The sequence below is a fragment of the Sorex fumeus genome, unplaced genomic scaffold, assembly GCF_029834395.1.
Source record: "Sorex fumeus unplaced genomic scaffold, SorFum_2.1 ptg000020l, whole genome shotgun sequence".
Classification (NCBI taxonomy): domain Eukaryota; kingdom Metazoa; phylum Chordata; class Mammalia; order Eulipotyphla; family Soricidae; genus Sorex; species Sorex fumeus.
The window spans coordinates 5,074,391-5,090,348 of NW_026606077.1; the positions used below are offsets into that span (position 1 = coordinate 5,074,391).

Below are 15,958 nucleotides of genomic sequence, written 5' to 3' on the forward strand. Positions count from 1 at the left end.
CCTTCGGGAGGCCGCCCCACCCCCCCCCCCCACCACATTCCCCACTATTCCCCGTAGCCCCGAGTGGAAAGCAATGATCTATCACAACACCCCGAGTGCTGCTTTCCTACTATGCGCTCAGGAAGGCGTTGGCCAGGGGCTGGGCAAGGGGTGCTGTGGCTCCCTCTCCGTCTCCTGCTGGACCCCCTGAAGCCCCATCGGAGAATAAGTGGGCCACAGCTGCAGTTTTCCCGGCCCTCCCGTGCGTTTCTGTCCATCGCGTTTCCGACGTGTGGGAGGGGAGCTGAGGCCTGGATCGGGCTGTCAGACCGGGTCCTCCTGGCTGGCTGCTGATCAAAGGGCACCAAGCTTCAAAGCCTCACCCAGAAGAGCCGCCACGGTCTCAGGGCTCAGTCGGTCCCCTGTCCTGAGGACTCTCAGGCGAGGCCACGTCCCCAACCACAAACAAAATCTCTTTTGTGTTGCACCTGTTGACCCTCATGGACATGGACGGAGTGTGGGTCAACTCCATCTTGTCCTCTTCGCTGGGTGTGACCCACGGGCAGCAGCGGAAAGCGAGCCGGAATCCCGAGCGGAACCTGAGGGGGGTGTCAGCCGTATCAACACAATGATGGGGGGACTCTGACCAGTCCTGCGGTGGTGTGGCTGCCACCAAGAATGGGCCTCCCTTCTAGAAGGTCACTGCCTCCCTGCTCATTGCCCGCCAGTGCTCATTGTCTCTGCAGAGACAGACGCGTGAGGGGGGTTGACTCTCAGGAATGGCCAGGTGTAATCTGGAGCTAGTGGACACTTCAGCTCAACCAGACCCGGCTTGCCGCAGACACACAGGAAGAAACTAGGTACAGAGGCCCAGCAATAGTACAGCGGGGACGGCACTTGCCTTGTGTGTCTTCCCATACGGTTCTCTGCTCTGAGTCTACCAGGAGTGATCCCGGCGTGCAGCCTGACCAGCCTGAAACATTATCTGCTCCTCATTACAGGAAACTCATACATGTCAGCCCTCAGGGGACTGGAGCAATTGGACAGCAGGTAAGACAGGTAAGGAACTTGACTTGCATGTGGCTGACCTGGGTTTGATCCCCATACCGTCTATGGTTCCCCGAACTGGCCAGGAATGATCACGGAGCGCAGAGCCAAGAGTAAGCCCTGATCATTTCTGGGTGTGAGCCCCAAACAAACCCAAAAGGTTAGCACTTGGGCTGGATACATAACTAAGTGGGAGAGGGCATGGCTCGCACGCTTGATGCACACACAGACACACTCACACAGACACACTCACACACACAGACACGCACACCCCAAGACACTAAGGCCTGGGTGATGGAGCAAGGCCACAGAGAGGGAAGACCTCAAGCCCAGCCAAGATCAAAGGACAATGGTGTCAGGGGCTCCTTGTGGGAGGCCCAGGCGGAGGGGGTACCGGCTTAAGTGGTGGCGGGGGCAGGGCCGAGGAGCCTCACCTGTGGTTGAGACAGCAGTAGATGATGGGATTGTACATGGTGGAGCTCATGGCCAGCCAGAAGAGGGCCAGGTAGAGCTGCTGGATGAACTTGTGGTGGTAGATGTCCTCCTGGAAGCTGCCGAGGATGAAGTAGAGGTGATAGGGCAGCCAGCAGACGGCAAACGTCACCACCACCAGCACCATGGTCTTCACGAACTACCCGGAAGAGGCTCAGGTCATTCTTCAGCCGGGAAGCCCCAGTGCTCCCTGGGCACCCCACAAGCATGCCTGCCCGCCTCTATGGCCCAGTGCCACCGGCCAGTCCCTCTGGGACCCTCCTGCCCTCGACAGAACCCCTGCACAGGGTGCTGTGTTTCCTAGGAAGGTGGGCCAGGGGTGCACGTGGAGCCCAGCTCTCCGGGAGGCCGTGGTCTCTGCCCACGCCCTCCCAATAGCGGTGCCACACTGAAGCTTGCACGTGGTCTTGGTGTCACTGGCCCATCACCTCCCTGGTCACTATGCAGGAAGCAGGCATGACAGGGATGAGGTCTGACGCCTAGAAAATGTGCTGAGGACTGTGGGGGTCCGAGTGGTGTATGTGTGTGTGTGTGTGTGTGTGTGTGTGTGTGTGTGTTTGGGGGTGGAGGGAGGGCACATGTGCATTCTTTGGAATCTGAGACTGGGACAGAACTGGAAATCCCTGCACGGAGGCGCTCAGTGGGATGCTCGCCAGGACACTGTTGCCCTTCTGCCTGGCTTCTCAAAAACTCGATGGATTTTAGATCCCAGTACTCTCAGTTCCCTGGAGCTCTCTGAAACTCTGGGGCTTTCAGACCCCCTCTGATACCTTAACTTTCTGGAAAGTTCCCTTGACTTTGTATTGGGCCAGATCTCAAAAGGCATATCCACTGGCCTGGCACAGAAGAACCAGTTCAGGTTCTGGGCAGGGAGTGGAGCAGTTTAGACAAGCCCGACCCCCGCCCCGCCTGGCTCCGCCCCTCCCTGCCCCCACTGCAACCAGGCCCCTCCCCACCGTGGCCCGGCCCCGCCCCCACAGCATTCTGGCCCCGCCCCCACCAAAGCCAGGCCCCGCCCTGGTCCCACCCCCACTGTGGCCAGGCCCCGCCCCACCACAGCCAGGTCCCCCCTCAGCCCCGCCCCCACTGCTGCCAGGCCCCGCCCTGGTCCCACCCCCACTGTGGCCAGGCCCCGCCCCGGCCCCACCCCACCACAGCCAGGCCCCACCCCCAATGTGGCCAGGCCCCGCCCCGCCCCCGCCCACCAAGCCAGGCCCCGCCCTGGTCCCGCCCCACCACAGCCAGGCCCCGCCCCGCCCCGCCCACCACAGCCAGGCCCCGCCTCAGCCCCGCCCCACCACAGCCAGGCCCCGCCCAAGCCCCGCCCCACCACAGCCAGGCCCCGCCCTGCCCCGCCCACCGCAGCCAGGCCCCGCCCCACCACAGCCAGGCCCCGCCCAGGCCCCGCCCACCACAGCCAGGCCCCGCCCCGCCCCGCCCACCACAACCAGGCCCCGCCCCTTGCCCCGCCCACCTTCTTCTTGGCCTGCAGGTGGCGCAAACTGGCCCCGTGCACCTGCTGCCCAGGAACCGCGCGGCGCCACAGCGTGAAGCCGATGACACTGTAGGCGAGGAACATCACCAGCAGAGGCAGGAAGTAAATGAGAACGAGCACCACGAGGTGGTACCTGCAAGGAGAGCCAAGGCCTCAGGCACGGCAGAGGCCGGGGAGAGTGTCACGTCCCTCCCTTTCCGCGGCTCTCCTTCACCTGCCTTCCAAGGTCGAGGTTGATTCAAAATATTCAAAATATTCGGGAGCGGGAGAGATGGCTCCAGGGTTCAGGCACTTGCCCTGCACGCTCCTGGCTGGGGATGGGTCCCTGCAGCCGCTGTGGTGCCTGGTGCACGGCTGGGAGTCAGCTCTGAGCTCTCAAGGCCAGGAGTCCCAGCACCCACCCCTCTCCCCGGATCATAAAAATCCACGAAGACAGCCATTGGGTCGAGGGCGTAGCTCTGCTCCCTCCCAGGTGATAGCAAATGCCAGAAGGGGAACAAAAGGGAGTTCCCGCCAAACCCAAAAACTCATCCACGCGCTGCACTGATGACACTTGAAAACGCAACAGAGGCAGGAGAGGGCCTTAACCGTCCCTGCCCCAGCCTGGAGCGTGTCTTTCGTGGCGTATCCATGCACAGCCAGGAGAGCTGTGAGTTTGGTGTCTGCTGCCACATGTCCTAGAGCTGACCCGGCTCCTTCTCGCCCTGACCATCAGCCTCCCCCAGGACCTGCTGCTCCGTCCTTTGCGGGGAAGGCGGCTCCAGTTAGCAAAGGCCCATCGCACGGCCTCTGAGAGAACCGTGGGGAACCCAGCTGCCGCCTCCCGGCCTGTAACCGTGGAGGCCCCTCACGCCCGAGCTGTGCTGAGGCAGTTCTGGTTTTCCCTTTGGGAGGGTGTGCTGCCCGTTGGGTTTCTGCCGAGGAGGCCTGGAGACGGGTCTAAGGTGCCTGGATCCCCCAGGTGAACTCTGCCTTCCTCACTCAGGGGGCGAGAGGTCCCTAACACCCACCCCCGCCCCCATGTGCCAGCCTCATTGGGATCCTTTCAAGAAGCGCTACCCCAGAGAGGGAGGGGAGCAGACGGTCAGCTCCCACCACGTCCTTCCAGAGCCCGGGACTGGAGGTCTGTGTGTTGGAAGGCGTGCTCATCACTGGGGTTCCGGGGGCTCCCTGCTGGCCAGATCCTTCTGCTTCAGCCGTGAATGCCCCAATGGAACAGGTAAGGGGGGGAGGAGCAGCAAGGTCGCCGTCACCTGACCTTCAGTGATCTAGATAAACCTCAGGGATCAGCAGGGTCACCTGCCTCAGGGGTGGAGAGCAGAGAGGGAAACTGAGGCCCAGCAAGTCTGCGTAGGAAACAGCACTCCATACTCGATGGTGCACACAGGACCAGCTCCCGGTCACCAGGCTCCACCGAGGGGTCAGGAGAACTGCCCACACCTAATTTTAAGGAGGACCTTGGGGAAATCAGCGCTGGTCCTGCCTCAGGCTCCCCACTTGGTCGGTGAGGAAATGATGTCTGAGTCATTCTAAGATGGAGGAGCATTTCTCCCTGGGGTGGACTTCCTCCACAGAAGGGGGTGCCTAGGGTCCAAAGGTTGAGCATGCCCCTTCCTGCCGCCGCCCTCAGCCTGGACTGTTTGGGTTGTGTTTTTAGTTGGGGGCGTATTTCTGAAGGGGGCACCAACTTCCTGCATACGTGGGCATGCACACACACACATATCCCGTGGGGATGATGGAGCCCCCCACTCTAAATATCAGACACCCCCCCACCCAAGAACACTTAAATCCCAAGTCCTCTTCGAATTCTCTTTCCAGAGCTCAGCCGGCCATGTTTTCTGGTTGCTCCAGCCAGTTTGGCCAGTGCTCGGTCCCTGAAGTTCTGGTCACGCTCCCTGTTCAAGTGGAGACACACTGTCCCCCAGCAGCCGTCTCCAAGACGTTTCTCTCTCCCTGCCTCCGTGAGTCAGATCCGTGCTTTTCCCAAGGAGTCTTCAAGCAGCATCTCCCTGAGCAGGGGTGTGGGGACCTCCAGAGACCCCCCCGGGAGGGCTCTCCTCCGGGCTCCTCAGCCTCCGGGAGCAGACGACACAGGGAATCGTGCCTCCCCTTGCCTTGAGGCCGGGTGTCCCCTTTCAGCCCACGCTCAGGACAGACTAGGACCAGGGATACTACATGTGTGTGCTGGGGGAGTGGGGGTGGGTTGCCATGGTGACCTGCTGTGAACACTCACATCCCTTAGGGCAAAGGGGACTTGGCTGGCCTAAGTCTGCCCACCTCTGGACTGGTTTCCGGTCGCCCCTGGTTAAAGCCAACACACGCTTCCGTCTGCTCACCCACCCGCCGGTGGGTCACGGAGCCACCCAGTGAGAAGTGCAGGGGAGAGGACTGGGCAGGGCGGGGAGTCACAGGCCAGGCGGAGATCTTCAGCCCCTCCCCCCAAACCGTTCTCAGCCCCCTCAGCGCGAGGAAGGCATCAGGTGTGCGCCCGGCTCAGCCCAGGCTCACCTGCCCTTTCCTCCACCTCCGTACCCTGGGGCTCTGCTGTTGGGCATTTGCAGTGCTTGTGCCCAGTCCCTGCACCCCCTTCACCCCAAGCCCCAAACCTCACCTGTGTGTACAGACTTCACACAGATACACCACACACCCAAACCCTTACCTGTGTGCTCACACTCACAAACATACCCAGGTCTTACACACATCCCATAGCTATGTGCACAAACCGTCTCCCACATACCCCAAACCCATTCCTGTGAGCATGTGTACACACATCTCACAATACACCTGCAGACACACACTCACAGACACATTCGCATTCTCAAACACAGCCCCAAATCCGTACCTGCATGTACACACATCCACACACACCCACACACATATACTCTATGTGCACGCTTTCACAATACCACCCTACACACATCCTAAACCCGTGCCTACATGCACACACTTCCACATATACCCACACGCATCCTAAACCCATGCCTGTGTGCACACACTTCCACACCCCAAAACCCCCATCCTCGGTGAGCGGCTGCACATGCCCGTGCAGTAGCATGGCACACCCATGCACACAGCTGTGTACGCATCCTCAGCGACAGCCATCCCCCCGCGCCACTTGAGGGCCAGCGTGGTGAGGAGAGCGGGCAGCGAGGCAGGAGTGTCCACAGCGAAGCCCCCGCTTTCCCATGGACAGTATGGCCCATCATGTCACTTCATGGTTCGGCGCCTCCGTTTGTTTCAAAGTCCCCAAATTGGGCACGATCGCAGTGTCCCAGATTTTAGCGGAGTTGTAGATCCATATAGGTACAGAACTCGAAGCAAACCTGATGCTCAGTGTCAAGTGCTCTGTGCTGTGGGCTCATAGGATCCCAGAGACACTGGGACCGTGCAGCCCTACAGAAAATGTCTCTATACGCACGTGCAGCCCAGCTGCCCCCCCATGCCCCTCGGCCACTGCCTTACAAGAGGGGTGTCTTGCCCCCGCCGTCCTTGGGCCAGGCCACCAGGCACTTGGTGGCACCTTGGTCCTTGACGATGGTGGAGTAGAAGCACTGGGGGAAGGCGAGGGCCAGGGCCACCAGCCAGATGCCCGCGATCACCGCTCTGGTGGCCAGAGCTGACAGCCGGGGCTGGAAGGGGTGCACAATGGCCATGTACCTATGAGAGAGGGCAGAGTGAGGGGTGAGCGTCCTCGTGTCAGCCTGGGCCCCAGCCCTGCCCCCCCCAGCCCCTGACGACATGCAGGGCTGAGGATGCCCACAGGTGCAGCACAGAGACCCCAGGAGCCCCGTCCAGGCGCCCTCCACACCGACTCCCTCTCACCCGGCTTGTGTGTGCTCAGAGGCCGCAGTGGGCATCCCTCTGGGCTGGCGTGGAGCTCAGCCTTGCAGCTCCTCCACATGGGGCCAGTCCCAACGGGCAGGAGCCTCAGCAGAGCCCGTGGTGCTGCCCCAGCTCTCTGCCCTGGGGCCGTGCCCGCGCCCAGTCCCCTCAACAGCCGTGCACCTCAGACGCTGAGCCCCAGGGGTGCGGGCCACAGGACTCAGGAGCTCAAACTCCATTTTAAGGAATTTCTGGCGAGTTTTTGTTTTCAGGCCGCATTCAGCAGTGCTCAGGACTTCCTCCTGGCTCTAGTCAGGGATCACTCTTTGTGAGTTTTGGGGCACTATAGGGGGTTCCAGGGATTGAGCCCAGGCCGGCCACATGCAAGGCAAGTGCCTTAACCTCGACACTATCTCTCTGGCCCTGAATCTCAATTCATTGTTGCTTTTTGGGTGGAGCACTTCTGACAGTGCTCAGGGGTCCTGGGGTGCTCAGGAGACCCTGCGGTTCTGGGGATTGAACCCGGTATTCCTGCCTGCACTGCCTACAGCAGCTCACTGAGATCCTTCCGGGGCCAGTACACCAGGCACCTCCTGAATGTGTTCTGGGGCCCCTCCGCGCCCCTCCCACGAACTCCCCAGTCTCACAGGCTGTGGTCAGGGTTTAAGCACACTAGGACTAGATGATAACATCCCCTTATCCCCAGTGACAATTCCCCAGTGACCAACCCTGCCCTTTCCCAGTGACCAGGCCCTGGACAGTTAGGCCGAGTTCACCAGCGAGGTGGGAGGGCGGTACAATTTCCTCCCTGTTTTTGAGGCCTCTGTCCCCACAATCATGAAGCTGCCCCAAGGGTCAACTTGGAGGCACAGCTGCTGTCCAGGGGTGGGGAGCTCTTCCTGTAGCTGAGAGCGAGTCTGAACGTGGATTCACAAAGACCCAGATGCGGATCCGGGCTGCTCTGCTCTCTGCAGCCTGGAGCAGTTGGCCTGAGCTCCCTGGGCTCTGGCTCTGCTGGGAAGTGTGCTGGTTTGTTCTGAGACCGGGGCAGCAAAGGGGCAGGAGGGCGGAGTGGCACCCAAGCCCTCTGAACGTGTTTGGGAAGCCACCCAATCACCAAACCAAACCATCAGAGATGTCGGGGCTGGAGAGGCAGCGCAGGGGGCAGGGGGCTGGTCTTGCATGCAGCTGACCCAGGCTCCATCCCTGGCACCCCATATGGTCCCTCGAGCACCACCAGGAGTGATCCCTGAGTGCAGAGCCTGGAGTAAGCCCTGAGCATTGCCGGGCGAGGCCCCAAACCAAAGCAAAAATCATCAGAGATGCGTTTGGTCCTCTCCGAGACTAATCAATCCCAGGACAAGATCGGGACAGTGTCTGGCCTTGCCCTGCTGTGGGGTTGCGGGCATGCAAGGGTTACTGACTCTGTGACCGTGAGCATTTCTCATGTGTGTGCCTGTGTGCACGTGGGCTGCTGCATGGCCCCTGCCACTGTGCCCTCTGCCCAGAATGTTTCATTCCTGAGTCCACAAGGTGTGGCTCAGTCCCAGGCCCACATGGCCAGTGCTGGGGCTCTGTCTCACGCTCCCTTCCAGCATGCCCCTGGCGTGTGCACCATCTTCCTCTCCTGCTTTCCCTCACGCCCTCAGCGCGCTCCTGTCATTTGTTTCTTCATGTGTTTATTTAACTTCTCACCAGGGCAGGCATCGTGAATCTGCTTTTTATTTTAACACCCACTGTCTGTGCCCAGCAGACATATGAACGAGTGAAAGAGGGGTGAGTGGCTGATTACAGGTCCTTTTCTCTCACCAGGGGGATTATTCGGTGGCCTCTGGCTGGGGGTCCCGGCTCCCACCCCACTCAGTAGCGCCCTTGCCCCTTTGGCCCTTCTTAGCCCCTAAAAAGGAAGTTCCACGAGCCAGAGAGTTTGGGATAAACTTTGCCCACTGGTGTTTATATCAGAGGGAACATTCAAATATTTGTTGAATGAATTAAAGGAAATCTTCATGGAACTCTGAGCCATAAGTGGGGGTGGAATGGCTTTTGGGATTGGGGCACGGCATCGCATGGGGGAGAAGACCCTAGGCCGGGGTCCTGACGCCCTCCCTCTGACCTCTGCACCCCGGCGAGTGCATGGGAAGGGCAGCTTTCAAGCTTGGGCCCTTCACAGCAGTGCTCAGGGGAAACTCCTCACTTTGTGCTCACAGGTTGCTCCTGCCAGGGACCCTGGTGGGTGTCCGTGATGGAACTGGAGTCGTCCACGTGCAAAGCAAGCGCCCTAATCCCTGTCCCCTTTCTCCAGCCCTCATTTTAAAATTTGGAGTTAGTACAGGTCAATTGTCTTGGTGAGATTGTTAGAGCAGCTCTGTAGGCAAACAGCTGAGAGTTTTCTAGGGCAGGTTGAAGCAGGGTAGACTCAGGTGGGGTCAAGACGGACTGCGACTCCCATTTCCGGGACCCGGGTTCTTTCCTGAGTCCCCTTTCTGTCTGCTTTTTCCTAGACAAGAACAATCCTCCTTGTTCCAAACCTGGCCCCTCCCGCCAAACCAACGTTAACAGGGACTCTGGAGGGAGGGGGGTCCCTTGGTCGCCCCGTCTCAGCTCCCCTCAATGTGCAGCCCAGGAGAATCACTGAGGGCCCCATGGACTTATTAGGCAACTGCGTGTAAATGTATCTCATATATATCACAGAACCCCTTCTGCCCAAAGTATATTCGAGCTAGGAATCAGAAAACAGTAGAAACAGATTTCTTTTTGTTTCTGGGCCACACCTGTTGGTGCTCAGGGTTGACTCCCGAGCAGGGCTGCTGGGACCATATAAAATAAAACCTTGCTAGAGAAGGGAGCACCAAATAAAGGGTGTTTGGAGGATCCTCCCAGGAGGGGAGATGCATGTCGAAAGTGGACTATGGACTGAACATGTTTGCCACTCAATGCCTCTTTTGCAGACCACAACACCCCAAAGGAGAGAAAGAACAAAAGGGAATGCCCTGCCACAGAGGCAAGGTGGGATGGGGGGTGATGGGTGGTGGGAGGGATATTATCCATGGTGGTGGAAAGTGGGCACTGATGGAGGGATGGGTATCTGATCATTGTATAATCAAAACCCAAGCACAAAAAATTGTAAATCTACAACTGTACTTCATGGTGTTTCACTAACAAAAAGAAGAAAAAAATAAATAAATAAAACCTTGCAAAGCAAGCACCCGACACGCTATCGCTCCAGCCCTGCAAACAGCTTTCCTGTCCTGAGATAAATGCACTACAGGGAGCAGAGAACGGGTGAAGGCACTTGCCTTGCCCACAGCTGAGCCAGGCTTTATCCCCAGCACCCTGGGTGGTCCCTGAGTACTTCCAGGAGTGATTCCCAAGTGCAGAGTCAGGAGTGAGCCTTGAGCACCGCAGGATGTGGCCCCAACACCCATCTTCCAAGAAAAAAAGGGGGAAAAAAAAAGACTTTAACAAAGATCAGAGACTTCAGAAGATTCCAGAACACTGCCCGGTCTTTCTGTCCAGCCCGGAATCAGGTGGGTGCAGAGTTCTTCCTGTGCCTCCACCTCCCGTGTCCCCTCCGCCTCCCGTTTCTTGGTCCCTCGTTCCTGTCTCCCAGACATGCCCCGTGGGCTCAGAGTCTGGTGGGGGGTAATTCCCGGGACTCTGCTCTCGTGATTGTGACTGCAGGCAAGTCGCCAGCCCCATCTGAGCCCCAGCAAAGGGACTCAGGTGCCCGCCCCCCCACCCCACCCCAACCCACTGCACGCCCCGTCTTGCCTGTCCGCGGCGATGGCCGTCATGGAATAGATGCTGACAAATATGGCCATGATGGGGAAGAGGTTCTGGAAGTAGCAGAAGGCGCGGCCAAAGTACCAGATGTTGTGGCTGGCGTAGATGAAGTTGAAGGCGGTGTTGAAGGCGGCCATGCAGAGGTCGGCCAGGGCCAGGTTGACGATGAAGTAGTTGGTGACAGTGCGCATCCGCGGGTGGGCCAGGATGATCCACATGACCGTGGCGTTGCCGGTCACGGCCACCAGCACCAGAACCAGGTAGGCCGTGGCCCACAGAGCCAGCTGCCAGCCGGGCATGGAGAAGGCGGTGAGGCCCGTGGCGTTGCTCTCGAGGTCCCAGGAGAGGTGGGTGTCCGGGCCGGGGCCGTTGGCTCCCATGGCTGTGTCTGGGCCCGCGGGGTCCCCACTCCTCGGCTTCCCTGTGAGTCCTAGAGAGGAGCGATGTTCCAGGGCGTGTGGGCGCAGGGGCAGAGCCGGGCACGCCCCAGGGCTGGGCCACGCCCACGCTCACACGGGATGGGCAGGCTGAGGTGCATCCCAGCCTGGGCTGGCCTCTCGGACCCTCCGCAGCTGGATGCTCTGGGCCGTGGAAGTCTGGAGCCTGTTAGAGAACAGGGAGCATCCCTGTGGAGATGCAGCCCTCTCCACCGTGTTTGTGGACGAGCAGGGCCCCAGAGGGGGTGGGAGAGGGGTGCAAGCCAGGGCCCGCTCTCCTGGCCCCCAGTGCTCTCCGAGCCCCTCTGCATCGGGCCCCCCAAGTCCACAGCACCAGTCAGCTCTGCTGCCTCTCCAGCTTTGGGGGGAGGCAGTGCAGCCTATGGGCCCCTGGCTCCCCCTCCGCTCCCCACCCATCACAGGGCTGGCGGGGGCCTCGGCCGGGGGTGCCGTGGGCTCAGCCGGGGGCATTTGCCCCGCCCCTCGGCCCACCCCTCCACGCACAGCCAGCAGGTCTCTTGAACTATTTAGGTCTGGCTGCCGAGCTGAGCGCCATGCAGGGCATGTGGGGCCTCAGGGGGTGATTACATCCAGCCCAGGCGACAAAGCTCTGGAGGGGGCCAGACCGGGTGTAGTGGGTGCTGGCTGGGGAGAGCCCCCACCGTCCTGAGCTCCTCGTCTCCAGCCGTGGGGCTTTCGGTCCGTCTGTGGGTTACGGGGGAGATGAGGTGTTCAGGGACCGCCCGCGGGTCCCAGCCCCTCCCTTTCAGGGCCACTGTCTGATGATGACAGGGCTCATGGGTCCTTCTGTCGCCGAGGTTGGTGGGGGGAGCTATCACCACACCACAGCACCACAGGGAGGCTGCACTGCCGAGCCTGTCTGTGTGTACAAGGGCAGGTATGTGCACGCGTGCACATGTGTACACGCACACACGGGCATGTGTATATGTCTAAAGACACGCGACTGTGTATGCATGTGCAAGTGTGTGAGTGCCTGGGTGTGAAGACGTACAATTACATGCATATATGCATGTATCCACACATTCATGTACGTGTGCACATGTGTGTTTGTGTGCATTGTGTATGCATAGAATCACGTGTGTGCTTGTGTGTGAATATGTGTATGCATATGTGTGTGTGCTCGTGTGTGGCGATGAGGTACAGTGTGTGCACCTGTGGGTGTGCGGCCTGGGCAGCCAGGCAGGCCCAGGGAGCCTGGTGAGTCCCTGTGGGCAGGGAAGGGCTGTCCTGTCTCTCTGCCCGCCTGGGCCTGTGTCCGGCCTTCTGCTGTCCGTCAGAGGGGCTGCTTCCTGGGCCTGAGTCTTCCTATGGGGCTTCTGCCCAATCAGAGCCCTCCATGGACACAGCGGGCTGGTGCCAGGCTGTCTGCTCTCTGGAGAGGCCCCTTGGCTGCAGCCAACCAGGGGGTTGTTTGTCTCCTTTCCGGAGGAGGTGGAATATGTGGAAAGAGGGTGGAAGCACGAGGGGTTCCGTCTGTTCTGTGTCTCCCGCCGCAGTCGGGCTTGCTAAGCTCTGAGTCCACTGCCAACAGGGCAGAGCCTCCAGGGAATGCGTGTCCCCACACAGAAGCCCCAAACTGTCCCCGTCCTTCCTGTTCACACCATCCTGCCCTCTCCGTGCCCACAGGCATTGCACCTAACTACATTGTCATTCCCAGCCCCCTAACTCACAGGCACCTGCAGTTCTCCAGTCCATGGTCTTGAGGAACTGCACCTTCACCTCTCCCCCGTGTCACTGCTGGTCCTCCCTCGAGCCCTCTGCTTCCTCTGGGGCAGGATGCTGAGCAAGAAGCCACACGTGGGCAGGGGAGGGGAGACACAGGAGAAGGGGGAGAGGACGTTGTCCTGCCATCACGCACGGGGTCAGGCAGCTGCTTGGAAGGACCCAGATGGGCCCCAGAAGTTCAAACGTGGATTGTTCAAAGGTCTGTTTCTGGACATCCTTAGGGACAGAGAGGAGAGGGGTGGTGGTGCCTGGGGGCCTGGCATATGGCAGATGTGCCCCGAACGAAGGAATAAGGGGTCGCACAAGAAAGAGCATGCAGGGTGCTGTGTTCCCGCGGGGTCTGCAGCTCCAAGGGAGAGAGAGCGTCTGCACGCAGGGCGTCATGTCCTCTCGGGAGCTAGCTCTGCGCCCCTGCCCCTCTCGGCTGCACTTCTGCAGTTCTGCATGTGAGAGGTGGCGGAGGGAGCCCCTGTGAGACCGGCTGCGGCTGACACCTTCGTAAACGGTTTGCACGAGCCGGGCAATGCCTCACACTAAAATGAGCTGACGAGTGTTTACATGGGCCCCCCTCCTGCTGGACACAGAGCTCAGAGCTCGTGCCACGGAACGCTCATTTCTCAACAGCAGGCTGCAGCCCGATCTATGCCCATCTATGGCAGGCAGAGGAGGAGTGGGGGAGGGCTGGACCTCTGAGGGGGCACCCAGGCACCTGAGCACACACTGCCTGATTGGGCACACACTGCCTGATTGGGTAACTGGTGCAGGGTGGGGGGTGTCAGCCCGTAGGCAGCTTGGGCACTGCAGAGGGAGGCGATTTGGTGTTTGCTCAGACTCTGGGCCAACATGGCCCTAAGACTGCATGGAGGAAGGAGGAGAGAGGATTGGCAGGGGGTCGGAAGATCCCGAGAGAGGATTGGCAGGGAGTGGGAAGGTCCTCCTGCACTGGGCCCTGCGGTGGGGCTGTTGACCGGGCAGGAAGCTCAATGTCAGGAGAGAGACTCGGGTCTCAACCTCACGAGACTTCCAGCCAAGTTAGGCAGTGAAGTCTCGGTATCAGCACTGAAAACACGCAGCAGCATTCTTGCCTGGGCAGAGGGTACTGCCGGGAGTTTTAGCTTCTGAGGAGGGCACGAGATGCTCAGGGAATGGAGGAAGCAGCGGGGACTGCCCCCGAGAGCAGCCCAGAGATGGTAGAGACGGGGCTGCTGTGGGGACAGACCCCAAACAAACAGCCTGACATTGTTCTTGGCGGTTTCTGGAGAATGTCACATTTTTTTGGGGGGTGTGTGTGAGTTAGGTCACACTCCATGATGCTCAGGGGTTACCTTTGCACTCAGGAATTCCTCCAAACAGTGCACTGGGAACCATGTAAGATGCTGGGAATCGAACCCGGTTCAGCTGCGTACAAGGCAAGCGCCCTACCTGCTGTACTCTCACTCCGACCCCAGAATGTTACTTTTTCTCTCCTCAAGCACTCTCCTTGGCTGGGGCTCTGCCCTTGATCCTTGGCCTTGGTAGAATCCCGCGATCTTCACCGATGCAGCAGAGGGTCCTTGAATAGTCACATAACCTCTCTGGGCTTCAGCTTCTTGTCTGTAAAGAAAGGCAACTTGTACCGCCTCAGGATTGTAGTGAGGATTTAATTGGTAACTATACAAAGGGCTTAGACCAGTACCTGGAACATAGGGATTATCTGGCAGGGGCGTTAGAGGGAGCTGGGGTTTGGGGGCCACATTCAGCGATGCTTGGAACGATTTCTGTCTCTGTGCTCAAGGGCTGTTCCTGGAAGTACTCAGGAGATCATCGAATGTACCAGAGATTGAACCAGGGTCAGGCCATGAAAGGCAAGTGCATTTACACCTGTATCCTCTCTGTATGTCCCCTAAATCACTTGATCACTTGACATCCCATTACTCATCAATTTGCTCGAGCAGGCACCAGTAACGTCTCCATTCGTCCCTGTCGCATGCTAGTGTACCCAATGGCATCTGCTCGTTCTAGGAACATGAAGAGCCTCAAATCGATTGTTCAGGGTCTTGACAAAGAAGTCTGACCATCTCGTGGGTGGGCGGCCACGCGATCTTTTGATGTACCATGGAGTCTAGTCGGTAATCTCTCTAGTCCGGCGGTCATCTCCAAATCACATTACGTGTCCAGCCCATCTGATTTTCGACGCCATGGCAAACGAGACAGCTGATTCTTGATTGTCAACGGAGGTCGGAACTCCGGATTCTTTCTCTCATTTGAGTGAAACATGATACTCTAAGCATAGCTCTTTCCATTCCTCTTTGGGAGACCCAAATAGCGTTCTCATCCTGTTTGCGTAGGGCCCAGATCTCTGAGGCATATGTTAATGCAGGAAGAACAGTGGAATCGAAGAGATGTGCCCGGAGCCAGAGGTTCTTCATCCTCTTAGCTATTTCTTCGATGCTCTTGAAGGTGTTCCATGCCGCTGTCTTCCTCCTGTGCAGTGTTCCATGCCGCTGTCTTCCTCCTGTGCAACTCAGGTGCCAGGTCATTCGTCATGTTGACTTCTCGACCTAGGTACACATAACTGTAGCTTTCAGAGATGTTCGTTCCGTTGAGAGCGAATGGAACATCAGGAACGAGACCGTTCCTCATAAACATTGTCATCATGAGATTCGGCTGTAGTCTGACCTTTCCACACTCACAGTCGAAGTCAGCCAGCATTTGTGCCGCTTGGCTGATGTTTGGTGTTATAAGAATGATGTCATCAGCAAAGCGGAGGTGGTATAGTTGCCGACCGTCTATCTTCACTCCCATTCTTTCCCATTCCAGTCGTTGCATGACGTTCTCGAGGGTGGCACTGAAGAGTTTGAGTTTCGGTGAAATGGTATCACCCTGCCGAACCCCTCTCTTGATGTCAATGATCACCTCCCTGTAGAATGGTGAGATCCTGGTAGTGATTCCGTAATACAGCTCATGGATGATCTTGATGTATTGAGTTTGAACGTCCTGTTTGGCTAGGGCTTTGATGACCACTTCTGTCTCAAATCAAAGAATCAAAGGCCTTCTTTAAATCAATGAACAATTCCCCTAAATGTTTGCTATTAATAATTTATCACACCTCTGTTTCATAAAACACCTCCTCTGTAAAGTGCCTCTCAGTAGTTTTTGGTCCTTAGTGTACAACAAA

The 15,958-nt window shown here is 58.6% G+C and overlaps 1 protein-coding gene across 1 annotated transcript; it reads right to left on the reverse strand.

Annotated features, from left to right (window-relative positions):
• Positions 1-382: 382 nt before the first annotated feature.
• TACR2 (tachykinin receptor 2) lies at positions 383-10,998 on the reverse strand. The gene is made up of 5 exons (XM_056113374.1): positions 10,607-10,998; positions 6,476-6,670; positions 2,993-3,146; positions 1,461-1,657; positions 383-578 (listed from the first exon to the last, which is right to left on the reverse strand). Exons 1-5 carry the CDS (start codon positions 10,996-10,998, stop codon positions 383-385), a joined length of 1,134 nt encoding a protein of 377 aa, XP_055969349.1.
• Between the last annotated feature and the right edge of the window lie 4,960 nt (positions 10,999-15,958).

Coding starts and splice junctions, on each gene's coding strand:
- TACR2 (XM_056113374.1), bottom strand. CDS start 10,998: ATGGGAGCCAACGGCCCCGGCCCGGACACCCACCTCTCCTGGGACCTC. Junction 6,671..10,606: donor ACGGCCATCGCCGCGGACAG/GCAAGACGGGGC, acceptor CCTCTCTCATAG/GTACATGGCCATTGTGCACC. Junction 579..1,460: donor TACTGCTGTCTCAACCACAG/GTGAGGCTCCTC, acceptor CACCCCCCTCAG/GTTCCGCTCGGGATTCCGGC.